We start from the raw sequence: 18,850 nt of genomic DNA on the forward strand, positions 1-18,850 counted from the left end.
TAAGTATTCAGACCCTTTACTCAGAGTTGAAGCACCTTTGGCAGCGATTACAGCCTCGAGTCTTCTTGGGTATGATGCTACAAGCTTGGCACACCTGTATCTGTGGAATTTCTCCCATTCATTGCTGCAGATCCTCTCAAGCTCTGTCAGGTTGGATGGCGAGCATTGCTGCACAGCTATTTTCAGGACTCTCCAGAGATGTTTGATCAGGTTCAAGTCCGGGCTGTGGCTGGGCCACTTGAGGACATTTAGAGACTTGTCCCGAAGACACTCCTGCGTTTTCTTGGCTGTGTACTTAGGATTGTTGTCCTGTTGGAAGTTGAACCTTCACCCCAGTCTGAGGTCCTGAGCGCTCTGGAGCAGGTTTTCAGCAAGGATCTCTCAGTACTTTGCGCCGTTCATCTTTCCCTCGATCCTGACTAGTCTCCCAGTCCCTGTCGCTGAAAAACATCCCCACAGCATGATGCTGCCACCCCCCATGCTTCACCATAGGGATAGTACCTGGTGTCCTCCAGACATGACGCTTGGCATTCAGGCCAAGGACTTGGTTTCTTGGTTTCATCAGACCAGAGAATCTTGTTTCTCATGGTCTGAAAGCCTTTTAGGTGCTTTTTGGCAAACTCCAAGCGGGCTGTCAAGTGCCTTTTACTGAGGAGTGGCTTCCGTCTGGCCACTCTACCACAAAGGCCTGATTGGGCCAGTGCTGCAGAGATGGTTGTCCTTCTGTAAGATTCTCCCATCTCCAGAGAGGAACTCTGGGGTTCTGTCTGAGTGACCATCGGGTTCTTGGTCACCTCGCTGGTCAAGGCCCTTCTCCCTTAATTGCTCAGTTTGGCCGGGTGGCCAGCGCTAGGAAGAGTCTTGGTGGTTCCAAACTTCTCCATTTAAGAATGATGGAGGCTACTAGGTTCTTGGGGAACTCCAATGCTGCAGAAATGTTTTGGTACCCTTCCCCAGATCTGTACCTTGACACAATCCTGTCTCGGAGCTCTGCAGACAATTCCTTCGACATCATGGCTTGGTTTTTGTTCTGACATGCACTGTCAACTGTGAGACCTTATATAGAGAGGTGTGTGCCTTCCAAATCATGTCCAATCAATTGAATTTACCACAGGTGGACTCCAATCAAGTTGTAGAATCATCTCAAGGATGACCAATGGAAATATGATACACCTGAGTTCAATTTGGAGTCTCATAGCAATACTTTTGTCAATATAGTATTTTTTTTATATTTGCAAAAATGTCTACAAAGCTGTTTTTACTTTGTCATCATGTGTGTAAATTGATGAGGGAAAACATTTATTTAATACATTTTAGTATAAGGCTGTAACGTAACAAAATGTGGGAAAAGTGAAGGGGTCTGAATACTTTCCGAATGCACTGTATATGAACAGAAATGTAAAACATTGTTTTATAGCATTTTCACTTTACTTTGCTTTATATCATAAACTGATTATAAAAACTAAATAGTAGCATGGCATAAACATTTTTAAACATGGGTGGAAAGTAGACGCACTGTACTAAAGTAAAACATCAAGTGTTTCATCACAAGCATTGGTATGTGTGTACTCACGTCAAGATCTCGGACAAGATAGAAGAAAGACTACAGTACCTGTTTTAACTAGGGTCCAAATACACCTATACACTGTCTGTCAAACAGATCCTCCGTCACCCAATTAAAGAGCTGAGAATAAGTACATTTAAGTTCAGCCCTATTATATACAGTACAAAGGTGTAGTGATTATACTGAGTAACACTTTTTCAAAGGAGCGTGTTAAGGTTAAGTGTTTATTGTTTCATGCAAAATACCTGGAAGAACCTGGAAATGTGATGTTCTATCTCAATGCAAATGGACAAAAAAATGGCATGCAAAGGTTAATGCAAAATACTGTGAGTATACGGGCTGAATACAAATATGCAAACATCAGATGAGAGAGAAAATATAATACATCTCAACTCTCAAACTACAGCTCCAGCTTAACTTTAAGATTATAATGGTAGAAGTGGATATAGAATGCTAATATAGATTTTGCCAAATGTTTAACAGCTTGTACTAACAGAGTGCTATCGGCAGCAGAAAAGGACAGGAGAGAGACAAATTGGCTTCTGTTGATTAGCCACCTGACACCTGATTTTCCGAAATATTATATGCCTATGAAATGGAGACACCACAGGAACTCAAACACACACAAGGGCACCTTTTGAAGTTTAACTGTCTTATAAAAACTGTGCAAATCAGGCATGTGGTATTAAAGTGCTCGTCTCATCTAACCTCCCCTAACCACGCACAATACTGACAAGGCCTAATCAGCCAACCACAAGCAAATGTCAGGAAAATACTCTGGAAGTGTCTGACAGGAACCTGTCGCCTGGTAATTTCCATTTGTTGGTGTCTTGTTTCAAACATCTTCAGGCGTACCACAAATGTAAATGCACCTCCGGCGTCATGTTGAAAGCAACAGCACACCTCTGGTGAGACTTGTACTCTGGTACAGGGCAGCCTGATCCGCAGTACTTTATTCACTACCCATCAAAACACAGGAGACACAGGAGGTACAGACAGACAGAGTACAGCTCTCCCCATCGACTCGCTGGGCTGTGAAGGTACTAGTATAGGTGAGCTTCTCCATTACTCGGTAACTGGTTATATGGCAAATTACCTTTCAAATGACTTTCTACTGGCCTCTGTCCCTTCTTTTTCTTTCCCTCTGACCCTCTCTTCTTCTCTCAATGCATCTTTCTACACTGGCATTCGCCGATGCCTGCTTTAAGTTCTCTCTGATGTTTGCCATGACCCCTAGCCTGTCTCTACCTGCCCTCAGCAGCATGGCAGTGCCATTGAGACTGCTGGTTCTATGCTGGGTGTTAGGAGCAGGGCGTAGTCAGAGCTCTCCACCATGGTTCCAGAATATCACTACCAACCTTTTTAACTCTTCGGGAGACATCCTCCTCGGGGGGCTCTTCCCCATCAACGAGCTCACCAGCAACCTGAGCCACAGAGTGAAGCCGGACAACATTAGCTGTGACAGGTACAGTAACTCAAGACCCACTGTACTTTTTGCTGAATATAATTTTTGCCCTGTCAAGTGTCTTTAATCATATTAGCTGATTATGCATATCCCATTCGAATCAGTGCTTGCTTCTCATTCGTTTAAATTATTTGAATTATTGAATTATAGTATAGCAGTAACCACCCCTCCCTGTCTGTGCTTTGCCTGGCAGGATTAATGAGTATGGGCTAGGTATGGCTCTTGTAATGAAGTACACAGTGGATGAGATCAACGCCAACTCCACCCTACTCCCTGGCATCAGGCTGGGCTATGAGATCTTCGACACCTGCAAGCAGTCTGCCGTCATCGTGAAGCCCACACTCTTCTACCTCACAGAGGGCTCCAGCCGAGAGCTGGCCGTCATGTGTAACTACACAGACTACGTGACCCGTGTAGTGGCTGTCATCGGCCCATCCACCTCAGAGATGGTCTCAGTCATAGGAAAACTACTGGGATTCTTCCTCATACCACAGGTTAGTATGGTCACATGATGGAATGCTATCTTTCAATGCAAACAATGTCATCCTCATATAATGTAATGCAAAATGAAGATTTGCGATTTGTCCATTGTTTGACAATCCCTCGAATATGATTTTGATTGAACTGTGTGCTGTGGTGGAACACAGATGAACATTTCAGATACAACTGCAGTGGAGACATACTATCTACCGTTACTACTTATGTCTCATTACCATCATCCATCTGTCCTCTGTAGATCAGCTACCTCGCAACTAGTGACATGTTCAGTGACAAGAGTATGTACCCATCATTCCTGCGCACCGTGCCCAGTGACAAGAGGCAGGTGGAGGCCATGGTGTATCTGCTAAACAGGTTCCAGTGGAACTGGGTGGCCGTGGTGGGCAGTGAGGATGAGTACGGACGCCAGGGCCAGCGCCAGTTCTCCACCCTGGCAGCAAGGAACTCCATCTGTGTGGGCTACGAGGGGTTAATCCCTGTGTACCGTGACCCACAGCCAGTGGTCAGAGAGATCCTGGACCGCATCACAGAGGCCAAGGTGGGAGTGGTGGTGGTCTTTTCCCTCTCCCAGCCTGCCAGAGCCTTCTTCACTGAGGTCAGTGAGATAGCAAGTCACAGAAGAGTTCTAGAGGCAGACAAAATTGTAAAAAAAAATCTCACAAGCTTTTAAAAAAGCTTTATGCAGTCATTGGTTTGACTGTTTTTGAAGTACATTAATTTAACTAATTTACAGTATCTAAATTCAGATGAGAACATTTATCTGTAAGTAGCAACGTGCATGCCCCACCCATCTTAGGATCAGTTTTTTTCAGCTATCTGTTTCCTGTGTTTGAGGGGTGCAAAATCCACTTGTCACTTAAATCTCACTGGATTGACGAATAAAATGTACTCCTGCTACTCTTATACTCTGCTTGTGCCTGTTGTTTTCTAACGTTTATGTATGTTATGAAATGTTTGTAATGACCTGTCAAACACACCCCGGAAATGGCTGAAATGGGCTCAATGGAATACGTTGGCTTTCCGTTGTATTTCTAAGAACCCTAAAGCTTCATCTAGGATCTAACGCACCATCTTGACACTTACATAACAACAAAGAGAAGAAAGATAACTTTATTTTGATGTGTGTTCCTTTTTTTTGGAATTGAAAAAAGTTAGAATTTAATACAGTGTTTACAAATGAGATTCGCTCAAATGAAAGCAACTCCCGAAAATGAACACTGACTATAGTGATATTATGTCTGATCTCGCAAACAATGTAAAGTATGTTAAGATAGGTGTAATCTAGAGCCAAGCGCATTGATTTTAAATCCGGAGGTATCCTGCTATTGACACACTTGTTGAATTATGAGAGAGAACATTGAAATCAACAGTGTGAGAGAGAACATTGAAATCAACAGTAATTATTGGGCCAGTCTAGACAGAGCAGGTGAGTGCTTGTAGGGTAGACAGAACAGGTGAGTGCTGGTAGGGTAGACAGAGCAGGTGAGTGCTGGTAGGGTAGACAGAGTGAGTGCTGGTAGGGTAGACAGAGTGAGTGCTGGTAGGGTCGACAGAGTGAGTGCTGGTAGGGTAGACAGAGCAGGTGAGTGCTGGTAGGGTAGACAGAGTGACTGCTGGTAGGGTAGAAAGAGCAGGTGAGTGCTGGTAGGGTAGACAGAGCAGGTGAGTGCTGGTAGGGTAGATAGAGTGAGTGCTGGTAGGGTAGACAGAGTGAGTGCTGGTAGGGTAGACAGAGTGAGTGCTGGTAGGGTAGACAGAGCAGGTGAGTGCTGGTAGGGTAGACAGAGCAGGTGAGTGCTGGTAGGGTAGACAGAGCAGGTGAGTGCTGGTAGGGTAGACAGAGCAGGTGAGTGCTTGTAGGGTAGACAGAGCAGGTGAGTGCTTGTAGGGTAGACAGAACAGGTGAGTGCTGGTAGGGTAGACAGAGCAGGTGAGTGCTGGTAGGGTAGACAGAGTGAGTGCTGGTAGGGTAGACAGAGTGAGTGCTGGTAGGGTAGACAGAGTGAGTGCTGGTAGGGTAGATAGAGCAGGTGAGTGCTGGTAGGGTAGACAGAGTGAGTGCTGGTAGGGTAGAAAGAGCAGGTGAGTGCTGGTAGGGTAGACAGAGGAGGTGAGTGCTGGTAGGGTAGATAGAGTGAGTGCTGGTAGGGTAGACAGAGTGAGTGCTGGTAGGGTAGACAGAGTGAGTGCTGGTAGGGTAGACAGAGCAGGTGAGTGCTGGTAGGGTAGACAGAGCAGGTGAGTGCTGGTAGGGTAGACAGAGCAGGTGAGTGCTGGTAGGGTAGACAGAGCAGGTGAGTGCTGGTAGGGTAGACAGAGCAGGTGAGTGCTTGTAGGGTAGACAGAGCAGGTGAGTGCTGGTAGGGTAGGCAGAGCAGGTGAGTGCTGGTAGGGTAGATAGAGCAGATGAGTGCTGGTAGGGTAGACAGAGTGAGTGCTGGTAGGGTAGACAGAGCAGGTGAGTGCTGGTAGGGTAGACAGAGCAGGTGAGTGCTGGTAGGGTAGACAGAGCAGGTGAGTGCTGGTAGGGTAGACAGAGCAGGTGAGTGCTGGTAGGGTAAACAGAGCAGGTGAGTGCTTGTAGGGTAGACAGAACAGGTGAGTGCTGGTAGGGTAGACAGAGAAGATGAGTGCTGGTAGGGTAGATAGAGCAGGTGAGTGCTGGTAGGGTAGACAGAGCAGGTGAGTGCTGGTAGGGTAGACAGAGTGAGTGCTGGTAGGGTAGACAGAGCAGGTGAGTGCTGGTAGGGTAGACAGAGTGAGTGCTGGTAGGGTAGACAGAGCAGGTGAGTGCTGGTAGGGCAGACAGAGTGAGTGCTGGTAGGGTAGACAGAGTGAGTGCTGGTAGGGTAGACAGAGTGAGTGCTGGTAGGGTAGACAGAGCAGGTGAGTGCTGGTAGGGTAGACAGAGTGAGTGCTGGTAGGGTAGACAGAGTGAGTGCTGGTAGGGTAGACAGAGCAGGTGAGTGCTGGTAGGGTAGACAGAGTGAGTGCTGGTAGGGTAGACAGAGCAGGTGAGTGCTGGTAGGGTAGAGAGAGCAGGTGAGTGCTGGTAGGGTAGACAGAGCAGGTGAGTGCTGCTAGGGTAGACAGAGCAGGTGAGTGCTGGTAGGGTAGACAGAGTGAGTGCTGGTAGGGTAGACAGAGCAGGTGAGTGCTGGTAGGGTAGACAGAGCAGGTGAGTGCTGGTAGGGTAGACAGAGCAGTCGAGTGCTGGTAGGGTAGATAGAGCAGGTGAGTGCTGGTAGGGTAGACAGAGCAGGTGAGTGCTGGTAGGGTAGACAGAGTGAGTGCTGGTAGGGTAGAAAGAGTGAGTGCTGGTAGGGTAGACAGAGCAGGTGAGTGCTGGTAGGGTAGACAGAGCAGGTGAGTGCTGGTAGGGTAGACAGAGCAGGTGAGTGCTGATAGGGTTGACAGAGCAGGTGAGTGCTGGTAGGGTAGACAGAGTGAGTGCTGGTAGGGTAGAAAGAGTGAATGCTGGTAGGGTAGACAGAGCAGGTGAGTGCTGGTAGGGTAGACAGAGCAGGTGAGTGCTGGTAGGGTAGACAGAGCAGGTGAGTGCTGGTAGGGTAGACAGAGTGCGTGCTGGTAGGGTAGACAGAGCAGGTGAGTGCTGGTAGGGTAGACAGAGTGAGTGCTGGTAGGGTAGACAGAGCAGGTGAGTGCTGGTAGGGTAGACAGAGTGAGTGCTGGTAGGGTAGACAGAGCAGGTGAGTGCTGGTAGGGTAGACAGAGTGAGTGCTGGTAGGGTAGACAGAGCAGGTGAGTGCTGGTAGGGTAGACAGAGTGAGTGCTGGTAGGGTAGACAGAGAAGGGGGTGCTGGTAGGGTAGACAGAGTGAGTGCTGGTAGGGTAGACAGAGAAGGGGGTGCTGGTAGGGTAGACAGAGTGAGTGCTGGTAGGGTAGACAGAGCGGTGTTTGGTGGTTTCAGCCCTGTTCCACCCCTTTATGTAAATGTTTTCATATATGCAAATATAACCTGCATATTTATGGAAATGAGGCACATATGATTTTCTTTATTTTAACACAAAATATAAAAAAAATACCTGATACAATAAGAAAAAGTATATACGAGTGCATTCTAAGAAAAAAAGTTACCTCTGACAATAAATGTACTACTTGAATTCCCACCAAAATCCCTGAACTTCATTCATAATTTTTCCTTGTCAGTAAAATGTTTTATGTGCTATAATTCAGTCAATATCTGAAAGATTATAAACAATTCTAAAAGTTTGGAGTTACTTAATCTATTTCCAACTATTTCATTTATTACAATAGTTTTAAAAACGTTTTAACAATTTCAATGACCATTGCTACGATACCAACATGCTGTTTGTGATCAGGTGATCAGGAGGAATCTGACAGGTGTGTGGGTGGCCAGCGAAGATTGGGCCCTGCACAGAGACGTATCAACTCTCCCAAACATCCACACTGTGGGCACTATCATCGCCTTCGCAGTCCAGAGCCAGACCCTGGACCTGCTCACACCCTACACCAGGGAACTCTTCTCCAGGATCAGAGAGGAAAGGGCCAGGCAGCCCTCACCAGATACAGAGTCAACCCGTGGTATGAACCAGTGCCCAGACTGCTGGAACCTGTCCCCAGACAGTTTACGTCTAGTGACAGAGCCCATACTGCTGAGGTCAGCTTTCAGTGTCTATGCTGCCATCTACAGCGTTGCACACGCACTGCATAATCTGCTCAGGTGCAATGCCAATAGCTGCCCGAGGGGCGCTAAAAGCAAAGTCTATCCCTGGCAGGTACATTCTCCCTCACAGTTACTTTTTTTCTCCAGATAATGATAATGATTATGTGAGACTGTGCAAGGATACTTTTACAAATGTAATTAACAACACTTTCCCCCTGCAGCTGTTGGAGGTGCTGAAGAAGGTAAACTTCAGTCTAAATGGAAGTCATTTTGAGTTTGACAGTAATGGAAACCCAAACATTGGCTACAATGTACTACAGTGGGTCTGGAGAAACAACAGTCTGAGTTTCAAAGATGTCGGCACCTTCTATAAGAACCTGTCAATTAACAACACCCTCCTCCAATGGCATACAGGCAGTACTAAGGTAATCGCCGCCCCATCTCCTCATCAAACATAATGTTGGATTTGATTGGCTTTTCACATTTTTACCTCTGGGATTAAGCCTTTTTAATGTGCCAGCTATGCTCCACAAAGTGGTAACGTTTCTAAGTTCCTTCAGCTAGAGTAGATTGCATCTTCCTTTTATGCACCAAACTCAATTTTCACCACTCTTGGTTAAAGCTGCTCAAATGTTTGACATTAAAAAAGTCTTCATTTAAGTGTGTTTACCACAGGAGGTTGGTGGCACCTTAATTGGGGAGGACAGACTCGTGGTAATGGCTGGAGTGGAATTTGTGGAATTGTATAAAAAAACAACAACATGGTTTTCATGTGTTTGATGCCATTCCATTCGCTCCATTCCGGCCGTTATTATGAGCCGTCCTCCCTTCAGCAGCCTCCTGTGGTGTTGACCACCACATCCTGTCTGACCCCACCTCTGCTGCAGGCCCCTGAGTCTACTTGTTCCTCTGAGTGTGGCCCTGGCCAGGTGCGCAGAGTGAAAGGCTTCCATTCCTGCTGCTATGACTGTATTGAATGTTTACCGGGCACCTTCCAGAATGGCACAAGTGGGTGATTCACACTCACAGAAATTACATCCATCAATCTAGGCATTAAAAAAGCCATCACTCTTGTGATTTGGTTTTGTAGATTTCTTTGAAATTTTCCTTGAGCAACATGCTGAAACTAACAGATGAACAGACTAACAGCTTTACACCTTTGTCACACACGGCCAACATTGTGTTTAAAAAATGATCAATAAATTTACAAAATTGAAAGATGTGAGTGGTGGTCTTATAAGACTTTGTACTCTTATCTGGTTCTATCATTCTATCATCCTAACCACGTCTCTGCTCCCTCTCTGTCTCCAGTGGACATCCAGTGTACCCAGTGTCTAGAGGGCCAGTGGTCCCTGGTACGTAGCACCAACTGCATCGAGCCTACCTTTGACTTCCTGACTTGGGGTCAGCCTGAGTCCCTGGGGTTGCTGCTTGCCATGCTGGTGCTGCTGGCCTGTCAGGGGGCTGTGGGGGTCCTGCTCCTGCAGCACCGGGGGTCTCCACTGGTGAGGGCTTCTGGGGGGGCCCTGGGTGGTGTGGCCCTCCTCAGCCTGATGGGGGGCTGTGCCTGCCTGCTGCTGTTCCTGGGCCAGCCGGGAGAGCTGGTGTGTCGTCTGCAGCTGCCCGTCAGCTCTATTTTCCAAACGGTCACCCTGTCCACCATCCTAGCCATCTCACTGCAGGTAAGGCCTAGACCTGTGGAACACAAAACAAACATGAAACATTGGATATATTATATAGCTAAATAGGTTTTCTTTGATTTAAAAAAATCCAACAGTTCAGGAGACATTTGGATGAATATGTGTGAGGAAGACGCAGAGTATCATGAATCCTGGAATAGCTAATTCTCTGTCCTCCCTCAGATTGTGTACGTGACAGAATTCCCTGGCAAGGCTCCTTTTCATCTGGATACACTGAGAGGCCCTGGAGGCTGTCTGCTAGTATTGGCCTGCTGTGGAGTGCAGGCAGGGATCTGTGGCTACTATGTCCAGGAAGGGCCCTCTCTATCCCAGTACCTGGCCAAGATGAAGGTGAACTTTGTGAGGAAGTTCCTGCGATGCCCTGTGGAACCCATTTTAGGTCTGGGCCTGATGCAGGGTTTCAATGGCCTCCTGGCCCTCACATCCTTCATGTGCACCTTCATGGCTGTGAAGACTGTTCGACAGTACAACCTGGCCAGAGATATCACCTTCTCCACCCTGACCTACTGCGTGGTTTGGGTGGTCTTCATCCCCATCTACACTGGTCTGAATGACAAAGACCGCTCCATCGTTCATGTATCTGTCAGTTTGCTCAGTAACATGGGACTGATGGTGGCCTACTATCTGCCAAAATGTCACCTGCTGCTGAAGAAACCTGAGCTCAACACAGAAGAGCACTTTCGTACCTTCCTCGAGGGGGCTGAAGCAACTCCTCAGGAGGAACATGACCAGGGACCTGCAGGGGAGGGACAGGGATCTGCAGGGGAGGGGCAGGGATCAGGGAAGGGACAGGGATCTGCAGGGGAGGGGCAGGGATCAGGGGAGGGGCAGGGATCTGCAGGGGAGGGACAGGGATCTGCAGGGGAGGGACAGGGATCTGCAGGGGAGGGACAGGGATCTGCAGGGGAGGGACAGGGATCTGCAGGGGAAAGACAGGGATATGCAGGGGAGGGACAGGGATCTACAGGGCAGGGATCAGGGAAGGGACAGGGATCTGCAGGGGAGGGGCAGGGATCTACAGGGGAGGGACAGGGATCTGCAGGGGAGGCACAGGGATCTACAGGGGAGGGGCAGGGATCAGGGAAGGGACAGGGATAAGGGAAGGAACAGGGACAAGACTTGGGACAGTGACCTTTATTCTGTTTAATGTTTAAATAATGTATTCAATTTAGTTTATAATGCACTGTTTCACAATTTTTGCAGAGACATATAACTACAATCTTTCAATCAAACTAGTCTACATGCACATGAAATGTATAACAAAGACTTGACAATTGAGGATGTGTGTGACTAAGTTCAACCAGATGTGCTAAAAGGTGCAACATGCTGCACTTGCTTGCTACGATCAGTGATGTAGTTTGCTAGATCACCACCAGGGGACGCAATCATACAATTTACATGCCGTTTACAGACTGAAAAAGCCATCAGGTAAAACTATCAGTCAGTCAATGTGGCTTTTATTGAATAGTATGTAGGCCTAATGTATTTTACAGTAAAACAACATCCCGATTCCATTATAATGGGTTGGCCTGATTGTCTTTATCGTGAAAATACACAATATGCAGCAAAGGCATACTAGGCTAAGTCACAGTAATTTTTGCTATAGGCTACTATAACAATGTTATGCTCATAGACCAATGTGTAGCCTATAGGTATTATACTACGCATAGGCCTATAGCACTTTTGATGAACGAATTGTGTAGAGAATCAATTGAGTGATGTAGTATTTATGTATATGTAAATCTCAGTGAATTTGAACTAGGCAACAGATAATTGAATACGGAAGATATTTAATAAAGCCCACTAAATTGTTCTGATTAGACTGCCGTTGGCCTCGGGCATGTTTGACGTTTCCTTCGTCTATTTCAACCTGTGAGTGTGAAGATGTAAACGGTAAAATACGGAACCATCACACATTTCCTAGTCTACTGATTAAATTAAACGACAAACCAAATTCGTCAACCATAAATGACAACACTAAGCGTTTTATTATTTTTTCTCCAGGTTCTGCAATGTCATGAGCTCACCTTGACGTTTTCTGCCGTTGAAAGGCAGGTGTAATGACTCTATGCGCTTATAGTCCAGCAGGCATACGTATGGTTTGGTGAAGCTAAAAAATGATACATCCTCTGGTTATTAACTGGGATAGGTCACCCCTGTGACCAACTCCACACATGACATTGATGTGGAAGCTGCGTAAAGCTGAAAGCCCGTGCCCTCGAACATAACCAGCTCTTGATAATCCGTCCATTAATATACAGTGTCATAGGCCTGACGTGCACAGTAATATCTAACGGTGTTAATGCATGATAAAGATTCACTCAATGAATCCGATTTCGTGAGCAATTTCGAATAATAAGCACTTGAAATTATTCATATTAAGAAGAAACCTTTTTATTGCTTTGAAAAAAAATGAAACTTACATTGAGGCCAGTGCTAAAATTAACTTCTGAATAATTGAACGAAATTCATTTCAATAGTGATAATATGATCATTTAAACACTAAGCACAACATGGAGTGGTTTGTACAAAAGAATTCGCCTATAGGCATTGGAAAACTTGAATCCCTTATAATAAGAATTATAAAAACACAATGTTGGTCTATAGCCTACTCTTGATAAAAGCATCCCCTAATTTCAAAATGGAGTTTTGGAATGAAGATGAACACACCATTTACCACATGGTTGCTGGTATGACTGTATTATGAAGTCTGGTATTGTGCTGAGCCATCTATTGTTACCCAAACATGACATAAGACAAAAGGAAAAACTTCACATAGTCCGTATGTTCTATTCTTCTGGGCCCGCTGATTACGTTGCGTGATAAAAGTTGTTTCTTACAATAAACTAATGTGGGAATCAGAGAGCTCTAATGAAGCGGTTAGGGATAAAGCATCCTTTGCTCTGATGCGGTCCCTATCGCCCCGAACACTAAAGGCTTGGTTTCATTGGGTAAACAACCAGCATCAAACGTGTTTATCAAGTCCGGTGGCGGCAAGAACCACCATCCACCGGGGAACTGGAGCAGCAGCAGGAGAGGTGCGACCATAGAAATGCCCTCTCTCCCTCCGTGCCTCTAGCGTGTTTAATTAAAGCTTGTTACTGTTTTGAATTTGAATAATAATCTTCCAAACTAAAGGCGACCTTTGTCTGGGCATAATGTATGGCCATTATCATTGCAATTATTTAATCAAGAGCTGCAGCTAATAGTTAAAAAAATAATAATAATTAAACGGGCAAGAACGAGACGCTAAACTTGAACACTTGCCAAAATGTAATATTTAACTTATGTCGCATTATAGCCCAGACAACTATTGTTAATGTGAGCGCAAAGACTGAGTACGTATGGTTTTTCTTGACGACCACAAGATGACCCAGGCTTTTTGACAAAAAACAGAATCTCAAAAAATAGAGGATATCAGCCGAATGATTTCTTCAGATAGACCAATATCGATTTATAACGTTTCATCAGATATTTCACATCACACTGCACTTGAAGATTAATATTTACACTGAACAAAAATATAAACACACCATGTAACAGGTGTGGCATATCAAAAATATAAACACACCATGTAACAGGTGTGGCATATAAAAAATGTGAGGTTTTGTCACACTTGGCAGAGTTCCTCTGTCCAGTGTCTGTGTTCTTTTGCCCATCTTAATCTTTTATTTTTATTGGCAAGTATGATAACTTTCCAACTCTGCCTAGAAGGCCAGCATCCCAGAGTCGCGGGTACTATTTAACGAAGCTGCCAGTTGAGCACTTGTGAAGCGTCTGTCTCTCAAACTAGACACTAATGTACTTGTCCTCTTGCTCAGTTGTGCACCGGGGCCTCACACTCCTCTTTCTATTCTGGTTAGAGCCAGTTTGTGCTGTTCTGTGAAGGGATTAGTACACAGCGTTGTACGAGATCTTCAGTTTCTTGGCAATGTCTCGCATGGAATAATCTTAATTTCTCAAAACAAGAATAGACTGACGAATTTTAGAAGAAAGTTATTTGTTTCTGGCCATTTTGAGCCTGTAATCGAACCTTCTAATGCTGATGCTCCAGATACTCAACTAGTCTAAAGAAGGACAGTTTTATTTCTTCTTTAATCAGGACAACAGTTTTCAGCTGTGCAACATAATTGCAGAATGGTTTTCTAATGATCTATTATCCTTTATAAATAATAAACTTGGATCAGCTAACACAATGTGCCATTGGAACACAGGAGTGATGGTTGCTGATAATGGGCCTCTGTACGCCTATGTAGATATTCCATAAAAAAATCTGCCGTTTCCAGCTACAATAGTCATTTACAGCATTAACTATGTCTATACTGTATTTCTGATCAATTTGATGTTATTTTAATGGACAAAAAATTTGCTTTTGAACGGTAGTGTACATCACTTTTATTTTGAGCTGTCTTTGCCGTCAACCAATACGGAGCACCTGGCTCACGCCCGGGAAGCAGCCCGGTTCTAAAACGAACGCTATAACCCGGGGCAGGCCCGGGACATTAATCAAATCCCCTCAATAGACGGGTTGGTTGTTTAGCAACAATACCGACACAAGCACAATTATGGGACAAATCAGGTGTTGGCTTAGATTGTTGACAACATGTAAACTATATTCCGTCTTCCATATTTATTGAAAACGTAAATATATTTGCACAATGAGCACTTGTTGTCTCTCAAATACATATTTACAGTTGTTGGTTAGCTAGCTAGCGAATTTTAACATGACTTTTAATGCAAAATGTATGGCATTTAGCGGTTTATGTAAAGTAAGTGCTAAATAAAGTTTCATAAACCAAATGCTTGTGTGAGAGCACGGTGAAACCAACCTAACGTGTAGCCTAGGCCTATGGCCTAACGTGAAATAAGTTACGCATAGGCCTACTAGCGACCAAAATACAACAACAACCAAAATATCGACGATATTAGTTAGAAAATGACGTTGTTAATAAAAGTTATATATACTGCCGTTCATTTATGTTCAGCATAATAGCTAATATGTAGGCACAGGCTACGTTCGATAAAAGGAAAACAATGCAATCGATGCAATAAAGGGGAACATGAATTCATGAAATCACCAAACTGTGCGAGGCCAGAACTAAGAACAATATGGCTGTTGAGAAAGGGAAAGTGAAGTAGACTGAGCTGTGTAGGATTAAAAGAAGCTGTTTCTGGGTCAATGGATGCATCTCAATAATCGGAACAAATGTTATTGGTCGCGTACACATGGTTAGCGGATGTTAATGTGAGTGTAGCGAAATGCTTGTACTTCTAGTTTCGACCATGCAGTAATATCTAACAAGTAATCTAACAATTTCACAAAAACTACCTAATGCACACAAATCTAAGGAATGGAATAAGAATATATAAATATAAATATATGGATGAGCAATGACAGAGCGGCATAGGAAAGATGTAATAGATGGTATAAAACACAGTATATACATATGAGATGAGTAATGTAAACATATGTAAACATTATTAAAGTGACTAGTGATCCATTTATTAAAATGGCCAATGATTTCAAGTCTGTAGGCAGCAGCCTCTGGCTGTTTAGCAGTCTGATGGACTTGAGAGAGAAGCTGTTTTTCAGTCTCTCGGTCCCAGCTTTGTTGCACCTGCACTGACCTCGCCTTCTGGATGGTAGTGGGGTGAACAGGCAATGGCTTGGGTGGTTGTTGTCCTTGATTATCTATTTGGCCTTCCTGTGACATCGGGTGCTGTAGGTATCCTGGAGGGCAGGTAGTTTGCCTCCGGTGATGCGTTGGGCAGACTGCACCACCCTCTGGAGAGTTCTGTGATTGTGGGCTGTGCAGTAGCCGTACCAGGCGGTGATACAGCCCGACAAGATGCTCTCAATTGTGCATCTGGAAAGGTTTGTGAGGGTTTTAGGTGACAAGCCATATTTCTTCAGCCTCCTGAGGTTAAAGAGGCGCTGTTGCTCCTTCTTCACCACACTGTCTATGTGAGTGGACCAATTCAGTTTGTTTGTGATTTGTACAGAGGGGGTGCTCCCTCTGCTGTTTCCTGAAGTCCACGATGATCTCCTTTGTTTTGTTGACGTTGAGTGAGAGGTTGTTTTCCTGACACCACACTCCGAGAGCGCTCACCTCCTCCCTGTAGGCTGTCTCGTCGTTGTTGGTAATCAAGCCTACTACTGTTGTGTCGTCTGCAAACTTGATGATTGAGTTGGAGGCATGCATGGCCACGCAGTCATGGGTGAACAGGGAGTACAGGGGGGGGGGGGGGGGGGGGCTGAGCACGCAACATTGTGGGGCCCCGGTGTTGAGGATCAGCAAAGTGGAGATATTGTTTCCTACCTTCACGATCTGGGGGCGGCCCGTCAGGAAGTCCAGGACCCAAATGCACAGGGCGGGGTTGAGACCCAGGGCCTCAAGCTTAATGATGAGCTTTGAGGGTACTATGGTGTTGAATGCACAGCTAAAGTCAATGAACAGCATTCTTACATAGGTATTCCTCTTGTCCAGATGGGATAGGGCAGTGTGCAGTGTGATGGCGATTGCGTCGTCTGTGGACCTATTGAGGTGGTAAGCAAACTGAAGTGGGTCTAGGGTGACAGGTAAAGTGGAGGTGATATGATCCTTGACTAGTCTCTCAAAGCACTTAATGATGACAGAAGTGAGTGCTACGAGGCGATAGTCATTTAGTTCAGTTACCTTTGCATTCTTGGGTACAGGAACAATGGTGGCCATCTTGAAGCATGTGGGGACAGCAGACTGGGATAGGGAGAGATTGAATATGTCCATAAACACACCAGCCAGCTGGTCTGCACATGTTCTGAGGACGCGGCTAGGGATGCTGTTTGGGCCGGCATCCTTGCGAGGGTTAACACGTTTAAATGTCTTACTATCTTAATATCGTCTTTCTCCTGAAGTGTACACTTGTTATTTCCCACACATCAAAAAAAAACATTGGATTGGTGGAGACATGGGCTTGAGGATTTTTTTTCTTATGGCAGTCATTAAAAGGAAGTGAACAAGTGCACACTTTGGGAGTCACAGGACCATAAGCGTAGGCCTTCTGCAAACAGAAGACAGTACAGCTTAACATAGACAGAGGTCTCTCTCTCTTTCTCTATCTCTCCTTCCCACACAGTCAACACGCTGCTGCTTTTCAACCCAGATCATGTGTATGCATTTTTGTGTCTATTTATTCTACCTGAGTCCTCCTCAATGGCACCACAGTTCCATGCTCTCCCTACCTGTTCCCCTGCTCTCTTATGAGCATACTCCCAGCTCCAGTGATAATTGACCCAAGGCCTAGTTTTAATTTGTACCGTTCGGGTGGCAGTGTGTGTGAGAGAGAGAGGGAGAGGGATGGAGAGAGAGAAAGTGGGAGAGAAATATGTGTCTCATGAATATGAAAGAGTAGACGTGGAGCAGTGTTGTTAATGGATGGTCAGTGGTACACATGTACACACACACATACACACACACATAAAAACTAGTCCTGTACGTCCTACATCATTTGGGAGTGTGTGGATGGATGGATGATGGATGGATGGTGTTGGTGGGTGTGATTTTTCCTCTATTGTGGTATTAGGTTCTAGATATACACTTCTCCAAGCTAATGCCTAAACACTACTAAGTTCATAATTGTGAAGAATATTGTAAATAATATAAATTACTTACTTATAACTTTGAATAAATATCTTTTTGAGATTAGTACAACTTTCTCACCTTATCATTACCAAAAAACTAAGGATAAACTGTATATTTTAGTCTTTTGTTGTCAGTCGAGAATTTATAAACAAATGATATGGGAAAAAACATTGTTGCTCCTGTGGAAAGTCCTTCCTTGAGAATTAAAATTGTGTTGTTGTGTATGGTAATGTATTTACTCTGAATGTGTGTTGTTTAGTGGTTGCCTTTTCCCCTTTAAGACGAGGCTCTGAGGGGCTGAGGAATGCCCTCCCCTGTGTGTGTGCCTGTGTGCGTGTGTGTGTGTGTTTGTGTGTGTGTGTGTGTGTGTGTGTGTGTGTGTGTGTGTGTGTGTGTGTGTGTGTGTGTGTGTGTGTGTGTGTGTGTGTGTGTGTGTGTGTGTGTACTGGCTGAAAAATGCCCTCCTCTGTGGTATTGTCGGGGTGGCTGGGGGCTGAGGGGCCCTGGTCGGGGGCTTAGTGAGGGGCCCTGTGTTTTGTTCTGTTACACATCAATGGGACGTCAAGCCGGGTTTGGGACTGACAGCCCCAGGATTAAAGGCTTTCTACTAGAGGCTGTACGGCCCTCCCCCTGACACACACACACACACACAATGGGCTGAAGGAACATAGTCTTAACTCTTCAAGTACTAAGTTGTAATTTGCAGGTGGCTAAAGCCTGCAGGACTAGCCCCAAACTCTTAGAAAAAAGAGTTCCAAAGGGGGTTTCAGCTGTCCCTATAGGAACACTTTTTTTGGTTCCAGGTAGAACTCTTTTGGGTTCCCACCCAAAATGGTTCTACCTGAACCAAAAGGGTTCTACCTGGAACAAAAAATGGTTCTTCAAAGGGTTCTCCTATGGGGACAGCTGAAGAACCCTTTTAGGTTCTAGATAGCACGTGATAAGGGGAAAGAGAGTACATGGTGGTGTGTGTGTCTCTCTGCTCCCCTCTCCTATTCCAGCCTGTCAGGAGTGGACTATAAATCCCAACTGGTCTATAAATCTAGCATGGGGAAATGATAATGATTAGAGCTCAAGTTTCCATCTCCTGATAAGAGGCCACATCTGGCCTGGCTGAGACAGAGGAGAGACAGAGGAGAAGGCAGGATCCTGGTCATCTATCTGAGACGTGTGTGTGTGTGTTCGTGTCACAGGCAGGGCCATGCACAGACCTTTCAGGGGACAGGTGCTCTAAAACATATCAAATGTAGCATATTTTTTTGCACAGGCCTATTTATTTCTGCACCAACACACTCACTCATCATCATCACACATTGGAAGCTAGTTACAGTGCCTCCAAAGCCATGACTGAC

The 18,850-nt window shown here is 45.3% G+C and overlaps 1 protein-coding gene across 1 annotated transcript; it reads left to right on the top strand.

Annotated features, from left to right (window-relative positions):
* The first annotated feature begins 2,627 nt into the window (after window positions 1-2,627).
* LOC129815877 (taste receptor type 1 member 3-like) lies at window positions 2,628-10,974 on the top strand. The gene is made up of 8 exons (XM_055870028.1): window positions 2,628-3,029; window positions 3,223-3,523; window positions 3,766-4,122; window positions 7,872-8,288; window positions 8,398-8,601; window positions 9,064-9,184; window positions 9,488-9,858; window positions 10,039-10,974. The coding sequence occupies exons 1-8, from the start codon at window positions 2,731-2,733 to the stop codon at window positions 10,972-10,974; spliced, it is 3,006 nt and encodes a 1,001-aa protein (XP_055726003.1). The 5' UTR covers window positions 2,628-2,730.
* The last annotated feature ends 7,876 nt before the right edge of the window (window positions 10,975-18,850 follow it).

This window comes from Salvelinus fontinalis, chromosome 18 (genome assembly GCF_029448725.1).
Source record: "Salvelinus fontinalis isolate EN_2023a chromosome 18, ASM2944872v1, whole genome shotgun sequence".
Lineage (NCBI taxonomy): Eukaryota > Metazoa > Chordata > Actinopteri > Salmoniformes > Salmonidae > Salvelinus > Salvelinus fontinalis.

Excerpts from the sequence above, each read along its gene's own strand:
- LOC129815877 (XM_055870028.1), top strand. The coding sequence starts at position 2,731 with ATGCATCTTTCTACACTGGCATTCGCCGATGCCTGCTTTAAGTTCTCT. Across the intron at positions 8,602-9,063 it reads GGCATACAGGCAGTACTAAG|GCCCCTGAGTCTACTTGTTC; the intron begins GTAATCGCCGCC and ends CCTCTGCTGCAG. Across the intron at positions 9,859-10,038 it reads TCCTAGCCATCTCACTGCAG|ATTGTGTACGTGACAGAATT; the intron begins GTAAGGCCTAGA and ends GTCCTCCCTCAG.